The following is a 16819-nucleotide window of genomic DNA, read 5'->3' on the forward strand; positions in this document are numbered from 1 at the left end:
CTCTCTTTATTGGCACCCAAGGTATCCCACAGCGAAACCCTTATCGACCCTCCCTAACCAACTTCTCGTAATATTGCACCACAGTTCGTCACTTCCAAAAATAGATAAATATATGCTAATATATGCAAAAACCCACACAAGGCCGTAACCACCCCTTATATGGTATGTACAATGAGAGGTGCATAGCAGCGGTAGCAATGATTCCGTACCCAGTGGATATTGCACATTCTATAGCAAACCATGAAAATCTACCGCCCAGATATGCCCGTATACGTACGACACACCTATATGCCTGCATAGTTCCGGATATTTTAAAGCCTTGATATGTTTTTCAACCTTATAGCTTTGCACACATTTCTATCAGTGTGAGAGGCTCTAGAACCGCCGCCAGACTTACACATATGCCGGATATTTACTCCTAGGCATGTCATAACATAACTAAGGATTTATAATGCTTGTTCGACGTGCAAGACGTTCTCCAAATAAAGTTCTTCCTCAAGTATATATATTTTTAGTGGCAAGTAACAAGAACTGAAGTAAGAAAAATAGAATCTCCTCAACCCTGTACAGCCAGTACTTTATGGAAGTTATGATACCCATAATGCACTACAGAATTGCCCCGTTTGACACTGCAAAATCCCCATCATGCACTGCGCTACGGATAATTAACATCTTTGCCAGGAATAAAGTCGAGATTGCGACGATCAAGACTGAACATAAGTGGTCATACAACAAATTAAATGTAATGGCAAACTCCCTCAGTAGATATTTTTAGATCCCCTCACCAGTCTAGCTGATTACAATGATGAGTTGGTTTCGAAACGGCTCTTCTGTTGTGCGTTTCTAGAATGTCTTCCCTACATTTTCCCAACGTAAAATATATGGTGGTATATGCACAATTCAGTACAGAAAAAAGTGATTGAGTCCTGCATATTCATGGTATTGAGTTGTTGAATGAACTAAAGAAACTATGGCACTTGCATATTCAGAAATCTCACGCAGCTGTTTCAGCCCGTATCCTCTTTGCTGCTGGCAGTTTTTGTTTTCCGTTGTCTTTTCTTTTACCCTCCTCTTTCTTGTCACTCGTACTGTCGTCGCTATCTGTTTCCAGGTGGTCTGGAGTTTCGCCGTCCGTCTGTTTCTTCAGCAGGTGTTTCCTCTCGAAGCTCTTGTTGAGGTCGGGGTTGTCCGGGTGCACCTGTTTCAGATGTTCCAGGTGCTCCTCGGGGCTCATGGTGGCATGGCCGCACTCCTCGCACACATAGATCTGGGGAAAGGAGGGAGGGGAACGTTGACTTATGATCATTTGCGGTGGAATACAAAAGTTGAGAAAAGCAAATGGTTATGGATTGAGAGAGACAGAATTAGCAAGACAGAGGCGAATAAGGGAAGAAATGAATGAAAGAATGAGTAGAAAATGTTTTTTCTTGACTGGTTCGCTCTTTTACAAGATTCCCGTAATGTGACGAGTGGTTTAAACATGCCCCCTGGCGAGTGTCGAAACACGCATACCTTCTCCCTCCGTTCCTTGTAGCCATAGCTGAGGGTGAGCCCGTGCACCTTCTTGTAGTGAGACTCCAGGGAACACCTCTGGGTGAAGCCCTTCCCGCACTCCTCACACTTGTACGGTCGGATTCCTGTAAGGGGACAAGAACAACAAACTTACAAACGCCGCCTAGCGAGTCTTGATGTGATTGAATCCAACACTCAGTCATTGACAGGGAAAACATGAAAGACGAACGTGCAAATGGCTTCAAATGTAACACATAAAAAACGCACACACACACACACACACACACACACACACACACACACACACACACACTCATATATATATATAACACTATATCAAAGACTTATGCTAGCCCTTATAGTATTGTATTAGTAATTAGGACGTTGAGCTTTCTTCTATACTTTCATTTTGTATCATGTTTAATCGTTGTTGCCGTACTTTGTACTGTGTACACTTGCCGTGCAATTTAGTTCTTCTATATATCACCAGAAAACAGAACAAACAGAAAATGAAGGGTGTGCAAATTCAAGTATATCAGTTATCTGAAAAGAAGTCGTCTGTCTTCCTACCTGTGTGGGTGCGCACGTGACGTTTCAAGTCGAACGTGTCGTTGAATCCCTTGGGGCAGTGTTCGCACTTGTACCGCTTGGTGGCGCTGTGGCACTTCATGTGTCTGTTGAGCATGCGCTGTACGGCGAAGTCCTTGCCGCATAGAGAGCAGACGTAGGGACGTGCTTCGTTGAGTGGTTTCGCGGGGGTGGACCGTTCCTGTTTGACGGTATATTGCGTCCCTGTAACCTTGGCAACAGGTTTGCTGGTCTTTCTGTTCTCTGTCTTTGCCGGGGAGATTTTCTTCGAACCCTACAAAAGACGAACAAAACAAATGGACTTTTGTTTCTTAAAAGACATACAGAACGAACAGATACTATATTAGACTCAGCCAAATATCTGCTTTGTCAAACGAACATAAGAATTACTATCAAGCTGTAGTTCCTACCTCTGCCGGTAGGGCGGCGCTCTCGGACGCACAGCTGGAGCTCTCCGGTGGGACGGTTTGCTGCGCATGCGCTGACTTGCTGTCAGAGGCAGGTTGGAACTCGAACGTAGCGACTGCTCCAGGGGGTGGGGATAACTGAACTGTAGTGAGAGGAAAATAAAAAAGCGACAGTTATAATTGTGTTTTTAACAACAATTGAAGAAAGATATGCAATGCATTGACTCGATGAACTACTAGTATAACCAGCCAGTGACACTGCGCCACCTTGCGTGATGCTCAAGAAATGCAAGTGTGGACCAACGAAGTGTTCCGCTTCAAGAAGAAATAGCAACTTTCATCACAGAGTGAAGAAAAGAAGCACATTTTTCATATCCAGGTATATCAGACTACCAAAACGTTAATATTCCGACCAAACCATCGATTTGCCAAAATCCCCGTTGCCATGGAAATTCTACTTTCCAAGCAAATGAAGGATTTTGTAGCGGCTGGTGTCTGAGTGGTTGTTTAGCCCGTCAACAAGACAGGAAACGCGGACTGTAACTGTTTCTGCGGGGAAGACAAAAGATGGGCGTTCCTGTGCATAAGACCGTTGTCTCGCGCGGTATCTAGGTGAAAAGACATAAAGCTTTGAAGAACCAGTCTTACCAGCAATTTGGATTCCAACCGCGAAGAAGATAGGGGCAATTATTGACAACCCTAGAGCGACGTTACAAACATTTTCCCTGTCCTTGTTGCTTTTTCAATCATGTAGCTGTGAATGATTCAAATGAAACATATAACTAGCAAACTTTAAGCGCTTTGTAATAGAACTTTCTGTTTATCTTGTTTTGTGGCACCCTCTTGTTGTAATGAAGTGGACTGTTCTACCCGGACCGTTGAGAGGCCTTGGGCGATCCTTGGGCGGTAACTTCAGACTAAAAGACAAGCGGCAGACTTCAGGGGGAACGTCCACAAAGTTCAACGGTTTCCTGACCTTTACGCATCATTTTCTAACATTACAAAACAAAACCTACCGAAGTACGTTAAAAAGTACGCACTTTTTTAAAAAGTAATTTTTGCACCGAAAGTAAAGCTTTCGTACAAGATCAATTTTTTGTCTGTGACACTTAAGTTGCGAAACAGCGTCGCATACATATCATAAGGAATCTTGTCTATGGTGGTCTGTGTACATACGGATATGAGACGCAAGAGTAGAGCAAAAATAAATAACTGGTCAGCTGTGCCATGCTCCCCTGATCTTGTCGTCTGTACATCTGTCAATCACAAGATACCATTCATTTACAATGGTTATCCCGTGATTCTTAAAGGCATTTATTTTTTCAACAAATTATGTCTTCAAAATCAATTTCGAGCTCAGTGCACGGGAATGCTTGGAGTAAGAACGATCAGGTATTTTCACTTATTTCTGTTTTGTTGAAGTATTTCTTATCCTCCTGCTGTACTTGCTTTAAATTTTCTACTCCTCGACTCTATTGAGTCCATCCCTTGTCAGCTGTACCTTCTTTCGTGTGACCTGTGTTAAACAGTAAGGACTATAGGGCAATATTCATACCCTACAGGTATGGACGCTCCGCTCTACAAAGGCAAATTACCCGGCCCGTCTTCTTTCTTTTGTCTTGAAACGCGACTAACCTTTCCGAGAAGGGTCATGTCTCTAGCTTCAAAAAGCGATGATTACAGATTTTTCTAAAACCTATTTTGCATTCTGTGAAACAAACGACTGAAGTGTTCACATTTCAACGTTTTTAACGGTAGCAAAGGGCTGTGCGAACCTATTATTTGCATTTTACAACTGATTATCACCACCCCCGTTAAGATGTTGTGATTGGTAGGTCCCTGACAGACCGCTTTCGGAGGTCCAGGGGCACCGCTTGTTCCTGTCCTCACCCGCCCACCTGCACCGCAGAAATCCCGCCAAAATCTCCACGTTTTGTCCGCTGTAAACCTCAGAAACAACAAGCGGATTTTGTTCGGCAATGCGACTTACAAGCCAGTCGTAACGGAGGCTTGGAGAAGTGTTTTGGTGGGGATGAAACCAACGGGGTCAGTGAAGAGAGTCTGCAAGGTGCGCCCATTTGAATGGCATTTCCCCCTAGGGGCATGGGCGACACAGTGACATGGTTGGCGACACACCTAAACCTTTGCCAAACAACATCGCAAACAATTGATAAAACGTCATTTTCTGCAAACTCCGCCTCTTTTGTGGTACATGTAGAAAGCTATGACGGAAAAAAAATCTTAGTTCTTATGCTTTGAAGAAAAAAGCCTTTCTATCATTACGCAAGTTGTTCGAGTATTTCAATGGCAAGGAGTCTTAACAAGTTGTCTCTTACAGTACACTGTTACCAACGCTTTGGACACTGTAAGAGCTTTATCCCGTGTGTCTCTTGTGTTAAGAGGCAGGTAGCGGCTCTTTGTAACGTTTCGGTCCCGTTCCCCAAGCTTGCACCGCCGACGCGCCTGTCTTGTCTAATCCGCGAATGTTTGTTGCCAACACGGGACGAATTCCTGTGCGCAGTTTGTAGCGGTACGACCGGTCTGAGAGTGGCCATTTTATTTGGGCAAGAGTCGTGCAGACAGCTTTCCTACCTAGCCACCATTTTGTTACCTTTTAAACTACGGGAATGCAGCGTTTATCCTTACATGGGCCACGTACTTGCCTCAAGTTTGTTTGTACGAACGCAAAAGTTGTCTTACGTTAAAGTTACATCAAAATCAAAATGATGCATACTGCCTTGTTGCGATTCTAACGATAAAGGCTAACCATGGAAGGGTTAGCGAATTCTAAGTCAAATCAATAGCGTTTGACGTCTACTACAGCATAAAGTACTTCTAAGTATACCAATCTGATTTCTATAGGTATACATGGCCGATCACTGAACTCTTATAAACTTGTGTAATGCGAAGTGCTTGCGTAACAGTCAGCGGAACAAATCTTTTCCTATGTACCAGCATAATCCCCTGGATATACCCTGCTACAATCTGATAAGTCCGTCAAATCCGCTGTCAGAGATTTATGGAAGAAAAACTGTACCGCCTCGGACGTGTTCAAGTTGCCAAGTATCGTTTTTTTTACTCACCTGAAAAGTAGCTCGTATCGGGGTAGACCGGCGGCGGGCCCTCCCGACCGGAGCTCCGACATTTCACGAGGAAGGACTTCGGCATTTCCCGCTACTTCACTTCCTGTTGAGAAAACAGGTAAATCTTTAAACCAGCCCAGCAAAAGTTACATGAAAACTTTCGCCACAAAGTTTCGAATCAGTTCCACAAAGAACAGTTCAAACTTCGGGCTTGAGACACGGCTGAGTGACACTCATTGAATTTCGTAGGGGAGGGCGCTTCGAGGTTCCCGCTATCCACCCACCATTTCCGGATGGGTAAATTTCTCACATTTTTGTATAAAATCGAACATTCCACCCTTGTCACGCCAAACAACGGTACCTGAAACAACCCGGAACACCTGTGGCTGACTGGGATAGTCGAATCTTCCTTCAAAACGGTGCCTTTTAGTGACAGTTTGTAGTCTAAGTGTCCTTACCTGTAAGTTGTGGCGGATAGAGGGAACAGTCAGACCGCTTGTGCACTTTGCCGCCGGCTGCTGCGTGTGGGTAAACCGTAACAACGCTCGCACGATGCTTCTTGGACGTACGATTCTAGAGACGAAAGGGGGGTGTTCGAAAATAAAAAAATTCTCAACTCCTATCTAAGTTCACAAAACTAATGAATACTGTAAGAAACTAAATACAGACTAATTCTTACGCCTTTCATGATACAAGAATGGTAAAAATACAAATATCAATGAAAAATGGAAAAAATTGGTATACTTTAAAATCATATGTCCCCCACAAGTGGTACATTCCTACAACCGGAGCTATCTGTATAACAATAGGAGGAAGCCATATTTGCATGCAACCTGTATAACGGTATGTGGGTTACCGAACCGGTTTGGGCAGTACCAGTACTCTTCATAATAGGGGTGTTTCATTGACAAATCTTTGCAAAAAGCAATTTTGATGCCCTAAAATTGTGACTGAATCAGAATTAGCTGAGATACGTAATCGTATTAGTTTTATCAATCCATTAAATGTTATCCGTTATAATCGATATCTGTATGTTATTGTAAATCTATTTTTGGCACACCCCTATTCATAATGCAATGTCCAGGTGACTCGGGGGATAATTTCATCGCACTCTGCAGAAACACAAAACGCGGCAGACAATTATCCACACTAGCTTTGCGCGTGTGTCAAACACACGAACGTTCGATCTGCGGCACACAAGTTGTTTGTTGACATCCAGCGCCAAACTTGTTGTCTTACCCTGGCACATTCAGACACCTGTGTAGACAACGGGTCATGGAATTGATACAATTGCAAATCTTTTAGCGGTGACTGGATAAAAACTTAATTACATTAGAGTGTGTTATCTGATACCTCTGACCCAGAGGTCGTTTCGGAAGAGACATTACTACATTCCTGACTGATGTATATTTATGACATAGCTATTGTCATACCACAAATCTTTTAGACTGACATTTGTAGAAGAAAGTTTCATGTCTGAAAAATTACACAACGCTGTTTTAAAATCCGACGTTTTAACTGACTCTGCATACAGTTGTGTAATCTTCTAGCCTTTAGTTTTAGATGTTTAAAATTTTAAGTGAGTTGAGTCGTCATGCATGAAAGAAACGGACCTTGGGGTCAACAGTTTACTTGTCTTGTCACGGAGCTCATCCTTTGAGGTGACGTGTGATTTTGTACAAAGTCGCTATGTGGCGTTTTTCAATCGTCACTGTCCCCCAAGGGAAACCAACCAACCAAAGCAGATACATGACTTTTTATTACTTCACTTAAGGCATTGTTGAAGGGTGGCTGAGGAATTTTGGGATGTTTAAAAAAAACACCTTTCTTAAGCTTTATAAACCTTCCTCAACCTTATTTTTTTCAGGTAGTACCTTATAGCAAGGTGATAATTTGTGCAAATTAGTATGATGTCATGATTACGTCATCAAGATTTATAAGGCCACGCCCCTTTTTTTAGAAAAAAACTTTCTCCTTGGCTTGTGCTTCGATGTTTAGCAATATAACTTTGCAGGAATGTACATGATACTAATACTTAAAGAATGACGTGTGCCTACGAGATTATTTTGAAATATCGATTTCTAGCGATTTTTTTTGTTCGATAACAAAAAAAATTCGCCAAAAATCGATATTTCAAAATATTTCTTCTACAATAAGCAGCTGGTTACAGACATTACAATTTCGCACAGATCTTTAAGGTGCAACTTAACTGTTCAAGTTTCTGGACATCTTAGTACGTCTAGCACTTTTAGGTCATAATGGCGGGAGGTCATTACTAAAAGCTCATAACTGCGTAATATATTGACTCTTCTTATAGATCTGGCTTGCATGACACGTACATGTAATACCCATTGAGTGTAGAACTGCTGGGCTGTATTGATCCAACTTCCATCAAGAGCTTTCTTCTCGGTCGGCTTTTCAGAGATGAAGTTTGCAATATCTCCGCGTGGGGTCGCAACTTTATTACGAGTTGTTATCTTGTGTACCAAGGTGGTTCTGAACCTTAATTGAGACAGTGTATCGACTATTGTTATAAATATATTTGCAGTGGTGTGCTAGAACCCCACTTCTCATTAAATGTGCCTATGTCTCGTTGACGTTGGCTCGGACTCCTAAATGCATAACTTTCTCCTTCAATACGTTAGAGTAGCAATGTTCTAGTAGAGTTGATCATGATTGTAAGGTAAATGGTTCGTGCCCCCCTATGCCATATCTACGGAGGAGTGTTCTCTAACACTCATAGTGAAACAGTGTATAAAATGAACTCATTCAACTGACAGAGAGTTGAGCTCTAACTAAATGGTTACTTCTTTACTTAAAGGGAGCCCATGAGTTAGTCTCTACCAGGCTCCTGATGTGGCAAACTGTATCTATCGGCTGACCACCTTCTCTAACTCGCCGATTTCTACTCGTTCCAGCCACGTCTGGAGCCTGGGAGAGGCTACCCATGATGTCACTTGTGCCAGTCAAAAATGGCAATTTCCACCCCAGGTGGCTAATGACACCATTTTATACACACCCATTTACGTGACTTCTTCGCCACAAGCCGACTTCTATCATCATCATCATCATGCTTCCGGGTTTACTGCGGTGAGATACAATCAATAAAGTTTTTCCAGTACGATCTGTCCTTCATGGCAGCTATCAATGCAGAACCTGAGAGTCCAGTGTCTCTTTCAATCAATGTCGATAAAGTAGTGTGAGGTCTTCCAACTCTGCGTTTTCCCTCGGGTAGCCTCTGAATTAGTCGCCTAGCAGGTTTGTCACTGCGAACAACATGCCCTGCCAGGGCGAGCCAGCGTTGTCGCACTACTGATGAAATGGGTGGCAGAGAGCCATAGAGTTGCTTATTTGTTAGATGGCTTCTCCATGATACATTTATACCATCTGACATTGGTATGATGTTCTGTTGTTTGTCTCAAATCATTCCTTTATGTCTTTACCCCTGTCCTGTTCTGTTGGCGTTTGTGCCGTTGGTTCGTGTTGTATTCTAGGCAGCGTCTTTAATATATCAGCTGATTACACATGATTGATAAGTGGAATAAGAAGTCACACAATAACAAAACTTCTTATATTTCATCTCTCATAACACTTTTATTCACTTCACACTTCTTATACCGAGCTCCATTATTTCTTTTTACATTGCACACAGAAAGGTCAATTTAAATATAACTTACAGCACAAAAGTATAATTATAATAATGACAGCACACTGATTTGCAACACAACAAATTTGAGGAGAAGGCAATTTCTCGTTGAGTAGTTATACCTCTCTGCCTTATCCTCATAAAAGAAAAAGAAAGTGCGAATGAAATCTATAGATCAAACCAGAATACTCTTTGAAACCACAGCGTATTAACAAAACGTCATCGTATGGTTAGCTACAAAAATTCAAAGAAGCAGACATCGTTATTTTCACAACGCCACATATCAACGAACAGTATAGCACTGAGCTTCTTGCGATTTCAAAGTATAACTATTCTATTTACAAAGGGCGATGATATATCAACACTTTTATCAATTCTCTATGTACAACAAAATGTGACCTTTTTTCGAATTCTACTGAAACTGGAGGGCGTCGTACATTTGGACGGTCACAAAATAGAAATACACTTATCTACATTGTCAGCTTTGTTCGGTCATATATAGCTGGACGGTGTTTTTGTTTAAATGGACAAGAACGGGTTGAATATTATAAAATCATTTAAAAGACTTTTGGATTGTGTACTTTACTGGACGGTAAATACATTTAGTAGTAGTCAACATTTCTTATCTACATTCATACTGTACTAAGGACACTATGCTGTCCTTTCGGAGTTTTGCGCTTTGAGAGTCTGCTTTAAGAAAGTACCCTAGGGATGTCAGTACATTAACATACTTCTATAACAACCACCGGATGACAGACAAGCATTTTCGCAAGCTGCAGTGCCATTCTACTCGGTAGGGGGCGTCTCGATGGTGCACAGGCTCTCCTGTAGCTTGACGAATCTCGGGTCGCGGAGATGGTTCTCGTAGAGCGTCTTCTTGGTTTTCGCCAGAAGTCGCTTCTGTTTATCATGGGTGTCCTTCCAAGACAGGGTCAGAATCCTGTGAGAACAAAATCAAAAGCGATACGTTTTATTTCTAATGTATAATAACTCGTTTGTTGTTGCTGATATCAACAGCGATTCAGTGAATAAAAATGAATAAGCTTTTAACCATTTGTAGAACTGCTGTTCATTGTTTGAAAGAAATGTCTTGAAATGAATCGAACTCTGTTTACAATAAAAAGAGGTCAGTGCTTTATTCATTTGCTCATTCCCAGGATGCTTTGCTAGTTGTATAAGCCTGGTCGACCCCCTGCCGATTCAAACCCATAGGCCGCAAAATTCCAGACTTAATTACAAAGTAGTGAGGGGAATTATGTTCAATTATCCGGATCTATTGCTCAAGGTGAATATACTTATACTATCCAATGAAAAAGGGCTATTTCATGATCCCTCTGACCCTAACCTTCCACCATTTTGAACATCTAAAGAAGGTCCATTAGATCCAATTCTGCTTGCGAATTTCAGATTGAAAAGAATCATTCATGTGCACGGCATGTGGTCTTTGTTAATGTCCATTGCATTACGAAGATAACCCGAGTAAATGCCTAAGCTAAGACACCTGCAAATGAAAGAAGATCTCCTTAATCACCACGTATCTATCTCTTAAAGGAAAGTAAGGCACTCACAATAGATCTGTTACAAAATTACAGAAGTTGTTTTGAGGAAAGCGGATCACAAGCAATTGCTTAGCTGCATCATAAAATTAAAGAGAGATCTTTTAAGAAAAAAAATGGGATAAATCAAAAGAAAGCTCTTTGCTTACCTCTGGTCTTTGTCTTCCATCGCTTTGGTCAGGAGGTGGACGGGGAGGGACAGTGCGAGTTTCTCGATGATCTGCTTCTTGCTTCTGGCCAGAGATGACTGCGGCTCCGCGTCTGTTTGTACGATGGCAGGATGAGATCCGAACCCGCGACGTTCTGTTAAAACAAACAAAGCAAACAAAGGTTTATATCAAAAGTTTAGAATGAAAACAAAGATTTATATAATATTAACAGAAAGCAAAGGTTTATATTGATATTTCAGAAGGAAAACAATGCCTTTTACCAATCTGATTTACTAATTATCCTTCTTATGTGCGTTACGTAGTATCGGCCTAAAGGCAGTGAGATTTTGGGTATCTTTTAGCGAAATCTTTCAATAGTATATATATGGCAACAATACTAGTCAACATAGACGTATCTTAAGAGGAGCTATAAGGTTGCAAACTATTTTGGTTCATTGAAGACTTGCCTCTCCTCGTCGAAAAGATACTGCTGTAGTAGTACTAACAATTTACTGAACATCGCTTACGATCCCCCACTTGTACGGCTTTTGTTTTTTCTAATTTGTACCCTTGGGCTGTTTTTGCTATCAAATTTCTCCCTCTTTCAGTTCCTTTTTCCTATACTTAGCAAGCTGAACATGATGTTATACAGAACTAAAGTTAGGTCTTAGTATTGTTGACTATGATATAAGAATTAAAAAGTAAGTTTTGAAGGAGAGTCTTACCTTCAAGTGACACTGGGTGAGATCTCAGCAGGTTGGGCGACGAGAAACTCTTCTGGCTTACGAAAGCAGACCGACCGAGGTGGGGAAGGCGCTCGGGCGGACTCGCTGCCGAATCCGCAGGCTCAGCTGCTGCGGCCCGCTCCTCTCTCCTCACAATCCTGGGCATTCGGCACCCTCCAAGAGTGCCGTAGGGTGGAATGTTGTCCCGAGAACTTGCACCGTCGGTCAAAGACGACTTCTTTCTGGAGAGAGTTCTTCTTTGCTCTGTGATTCCACTTTCTCCTGCTATTGCCGTGCCTTTCACTTCCATGCTTTGTTGCTCGGTTACATCGTACGAGCTGCTAAGGATTGTTTCAAGTTCTACGTCGTTTTCTCGAGGAGCAGCGTTGTCTTCAACGTCACAGCATAGTAGCTTCTTGATCAGGAATGTACTCGGGTCGGAATCGTCGAGCTCAACGTACCGTTCTTCAGGCTGTAGTGGCTGTTCCGTGGACGGATTCTGGTCAACGTCTTCCTGTGAACAGTATTTCTGAGCGAAGCTATCTCGGACGGAGTCTTCTACAGTTTCTTGTCTCGCCTTGTCGTGGTGAGAAAGTGTCGGAAAATGATTGACATTGCCGTGTTCGATTAGTCTGTGCGCCAGTGTGTGTTCTGCCACTGCTTCTTGCGTCAGCGGCCTCGTTTCATTCGCCGGCGGTTCGGAGGGACCGGTCTGGCTCTCTTCTTGTGCGTGTGAGTATCTAAGTCGTCGACGATGGCACGCCGGCACTCTGTTACCATTCACCGGCGTTTGCGGCCGCTGCAGCCGGGGGAGCTCGGACAACTGTCCCGGGGAGGCGTCCGTATCTTCCGTTCCTTCACCGTCACTCTCCACTCCGTGGTACGCTCTCCTCTTGTATTTGATCTCCAGATCCTTATTGAAGAGCTGTTTCAGTAGAAACTGCCTCTGGTGGAGGAAGATGTCCACCTCTACTTTCTTTCTGCCCCTCTCCAGACCCTGGATGTACTGCCGCAGACGTCTATCGTGCGAGGGGTTGCCCTCTAAGATGGCGCGGCTCACATCTCGAGACGAAGGTGCCACGTCTGATACCTTGTTGTTCTCATCGGGGTCGTTATCCACTTGGATCTCTTTAGGGACAGCATTGCGAACGGTTCTTCTGCCATATCCTCTCTGTACTCGCCACTTCTTTCGCCCTTTGCTGAAGCTATCCTCTGTGCTATCTGTGATCACAGAACCGTCGGTTGTACGGTCGCTGACTGTCGTCTGTTTTTGCTCGGACGCGAAAATGTCACTGCCGGTCATTGTGGCATCTGTCTCCAATCCTCACTCTCAGAATAAAATCAACCTAATCCCTTGGTGGTTAAATCTTCAATCGGACAAAAATCTCGCTGTCGATGTGTCAAAGCGAAGGTTTGGACGGAGTTACTTTGAATGGACGGATGTTAAGCTAGCTATATTTTTCGAGAAGTCACCACATCGCTATACTGTTTCTCACCGGCACGGATTTCCGTTCTGGAAAGTGAAAAGAAAAACGTTCGATTTTAGAATTGAATGAACATATTTGGTAAAGCTTTGTCTAATTAATATGTTTGACACATATGATGAAAATCAACTGACCGAAAATGAATTCGTATCAATTTTTACAGAACTATAGCCATGTCTATCCCTATTACAGCTGCCGAGTCTCTTTAGTCCTCCGTCTTTCAGCAAATAGCAGTATACAAGGCTACAGAACAACGTACTCCTAAGGAAATTTCCAGCAGTGTAAGTCGTTTGCCATACAAAATATTGATATTGATATTCACAAGAATATACTATTTAACACACAGCCCCAGATTTGAAAACATACAAAACACACAACAGTACGGAATGAATCTCTCTGGATTCTTACAACGAACAACAAACTCCCAGTGAAACTTCCCGAGTACGCATCCGACCATGCCATCAACGATGACGACAATATCAGACAACTTTTGTATCACCTTGGCACTCGAAAACAAACAGAGAAAACTTAAGAAACGTACCTGATGACCGCACCTTCTCACTGCCGCTCCTTTTCTGACGTCTTTGCTTGTCGGGTGTTCAATAGTTAGTGACGTAGGCTGTCCCTCGAATCAGATAGCCACGCCCCCAAGACCTTCGGGGCAGATTCTAGTCACCTGCCGTCTCTCAAAGACCTGTCATCAAGAGACAAAGGTCGTTATCAGGTGCAGTGTAAACAACAGAGCTAGACATGACAGTTCTTGCCAGTTGAGAAATATTTGTTGTTCCTTCCATCCTTTTCTAGCGTGTTTTTTTCTTTCTATCTAATAGTTGAGGTTGAAGAAATACCCGGTATTGTTTACCCCTCGAGGTATACTCTGTATCAATGAGAATACAGGTTTATCTGCGTAGCTAAATTGGGAGCTGCGTCATAATTACCCCAAAGGAATGAGTCCGTTAAGAATTCCCAGTGCTATCTGATTTCTTATTTGTTACGTACAAACAGAAAAGAGCTATGGCTCTGGCGAAAGTTGATATTTTAAAAAGATAACGTTGATAGAAGAGGGAAAACAGCTGGGAATTTTCAAATTTCTACTTTGCGCTCCATGAAGGATTCCAAAATGGCAGACCTACTAATTAGAAACACATTCGTTTCAATAGGTGCCAATTTTAGAACATAAAAGCTACCATGTAATGTGGGAAATGTCTTCGTGGTATATATAGATCTTAGAATAGTTCAAGACGTGTGAAAAGCCTGTGTCTAAACTACCACTTTCTCTTAAGAAATCGTAATGATGACCAGACATACAATCATCTGTGTTGCCGACAAAATAAAAGAAGCCAGAAAATTTATACAGTTCTTTGTTAGAATGTCATTTCTAGGCCCCGAGAATAAGAGATTATTGAGGGGTGCTTAGACTAAGTCCTCAAGGATATACTGTGCCTGTGTTAAGCCAATCCGCCCTGTTCAATTGTCTCTGTGGAACGGATACCCCTGGTAGGGGGGCAGCCCCTCGGGCCTTAACAGCATAACCGTCAATTATGTGTTCTTTTGAGTGTTGACAGTCTCATTTACGTGTTTTGGTGCCATTCTGTATGGTACAGATGTAGAGTCACGTTTTAAAAAGAAAGGGTGGCGCGCCAGAATGACACACCTTTTTACCCCCAAATATGTAGAATATGGGGACTCCACAGGTAGGAACCTTAGATGAAGAATTTCACCCCCCCCCCCGACGAAAAACAAAACTAGACTCCCTTTCTCACAGACGAAACATTGCCTCCCTGTCTCTATTTTATAGATACTTCCACGGCCAGTGTTCTGATGAACGTTCACTACTTGTCCCGCCACAGAGAATTTTTCAGCGTACTACTACCAGGTTCTCCTCTGATTCACACCACTATACTGTACAACTACCAGCCTCTAAGTCATTCTACAGTAACGGCTTTTTTCCACGAGCTGCAAAACTTTGGAATTCCCTCCCAGCCCACTGCTTTCCCCCCAAATACAACCTACAAACCTTCAAAACAAACACACACCGCTGTCTTTCACCTATGCCACATTAGTTTAACTTGGCACCACCATTTTACTCACGCCTCTAGGACCCCCCTCCCCTCCATTTCTCATCATGCCTGGTGCTTTAGCTTGTTATTTGGCATGTCGTCCTTTTTGGACCAGTGCTCCCTGAGGCCCCATATAAGGCAAATAAGCCTTATGAAACTGTATTTATGTGCCAGTAGATATGCCATACTTTGTACCTTGTACGATTGGTGTGCAATCAATTTATTATCATTAAAAGTTAACATCTGGCACTCCCTTAATATCGAAAACTATTGATGATATAACTTCAGTCTTTAGCAACCATAAATCAAGACACATTAAACTCGTCAATAAATGTTTAAAGGAATGTAATATGAAGTGTGCATCAATGTTCCATTTCCTCACATATTACATCACAGGTAGAAACAGTATCTTCTATCTATCTGATAATTCTCAAACATTTTCTCTCTTATTCGTTAAGCAAAACTCTCCTCTCATAATGACAAATATACTGCTTGCATGGATTTCAAAAACGTGACCACGCCCGCACGTGGCTACTCTGCACGTGACAGATGAATAAAACACCTGAAGCTAGCACACGCTAATTATATCGCTCTCAGGTTGCTAGCTTTAAGGGGATTTGTGTCAAAGGACAATTGATGGATTTAACATAATCAGGGTATTATGAATCATCATTATGCATGTATGTATGTGACATATGGCTTAGTGGGTCGCTTCATCAGGTCATTGGCACACATCTTTCATCTATCGGCTTATTTCGTCCGACATTTTATTTTCCTCAATCTAAAACGTTTCTAAAACAGTTTATATGCCCATATAACTGATTCACAGGAGTTGCACATGTGTCATCAAAAACACGGACTCATGAAAATGAAGTATTTTAGTACATAAAATCTGAGCATTTAAGTTCGCGTGGTTTTTATTTCGCGCTAAGGGGAAAATGGGGTGTTCGCGGCAGCGCTATAGTTACATACTGCTACAGTATTGGACAAAAATGTTCGCGGTGAAAACCGCGAACATAAATCCTCCGCGAACATTTCTTCATTTGCAGTGATATTAAAGTATTGTTACTGTTGCAACGGTAAATAAAATGACTTACAAAACTGTAGCGCCTCTGAAAGACTGCTAGTTTTTGTGAACGAGACTTGCTCAACGTCTGAACAGCAAACACTATCTGGCGCACTGACACTTTGAATAGAAAGGTGCTGACATCACATTCTTTACTGCATGCATGTCAGATTGATTGATGATAATCGGTAACTGTATAACGCTTTGCTTTATTTCAGTACTGGAACTGTACTCAAATTATTCTAAACATCCAAAAGATCTATAATACTGAATACGACTATACAACTCCGTTTTGTAGACAATTTTCAAAGTAAAAACATCATACATTTATAGGACTAGTTTTAATGGGAGACTTTCTCTGGGTCCCTTTGTGACTCTTAAAGATTGTAAATAAGTAAATACCCACTATTAGTCAACAATGTGTTGTTTTGTGGACCGTCTCTCAAATATGTTCATTTACATGTATATTCATATACAAAATATGCTAACAGGATTCTTGTTATTGTTGTTGTTCAACCAAGAGCAAATAATTTAAGGCAATCG

General features: G+C 42.1%; 2 protein-coding genes across 2 annotated transcripts; both read right to left on the reverse strand.

The window, feature by feature from the left end:
• Positions 1-876: 876 nt before the first annotated feature.
• On the reverse strand, positions 877-6163 carry LOC136445973 (transcription factor Ovo-like 2). The gene is made up of 6 exons (XM_066444233.1): positions 6049-6163; positions 5591-5693; positions 2511-2650; positions 2083-2374; positions 1513-1637; positions 877-1267 (listed from the first exon to the last, which is right to left on the reverse strand). Exons 2-6 carry the CDS (start codon positions 5673-5675, stop codon positions 995-997), a joined length of 915 nt encoding a protein of 304 aa, XP_066300330.1. The 5' UTR covers positions 5676-5693; positions 6049-6163; the 3' UTR covers positions 877-994.
• Positions 6164-9156: 2993 nt separating this feature from the next.
• On the reverse strand, positions 9157-13179 carry LOC136446077 (uncharacterized). Its single transcript, XM_066444351.1, has 3 exons — positions 11667-13179; positions 10942-11095; positions 9157-10176 (listed from the first exon to the last, which is right to left on the reverse strand). Exons 1-3 carry the CDS (start codon positions 12967-12969, stop codon positions 10023-10025), a joined length of 1611 nt encoding a protein of 536 aa, XP_066300448.1. The 5' UTR covers positions 12970-13179; the 3' UTR covers positions 9157-10022.
• Between the last annotated feature and the right edge of the window lie 3640 nt (positions 13180-16819).

This window comes from Branchiostoma lanceolatum, chromosome 12, assembly GCF_035083965.1.
Source record: "Branchiostoma lanceolatum isolate klBraLanc5 chromosome 12, klBraLanc5.hap2, whole genome shotgun sequence".
Classification (NCBI taxonomy): Eukaryota; Metazoa; Chordata; class Leptocardii; order Amphioxiformes; family Branchiostomatidae; genus Branchiostoma; species Branchiostoma lanceolatum.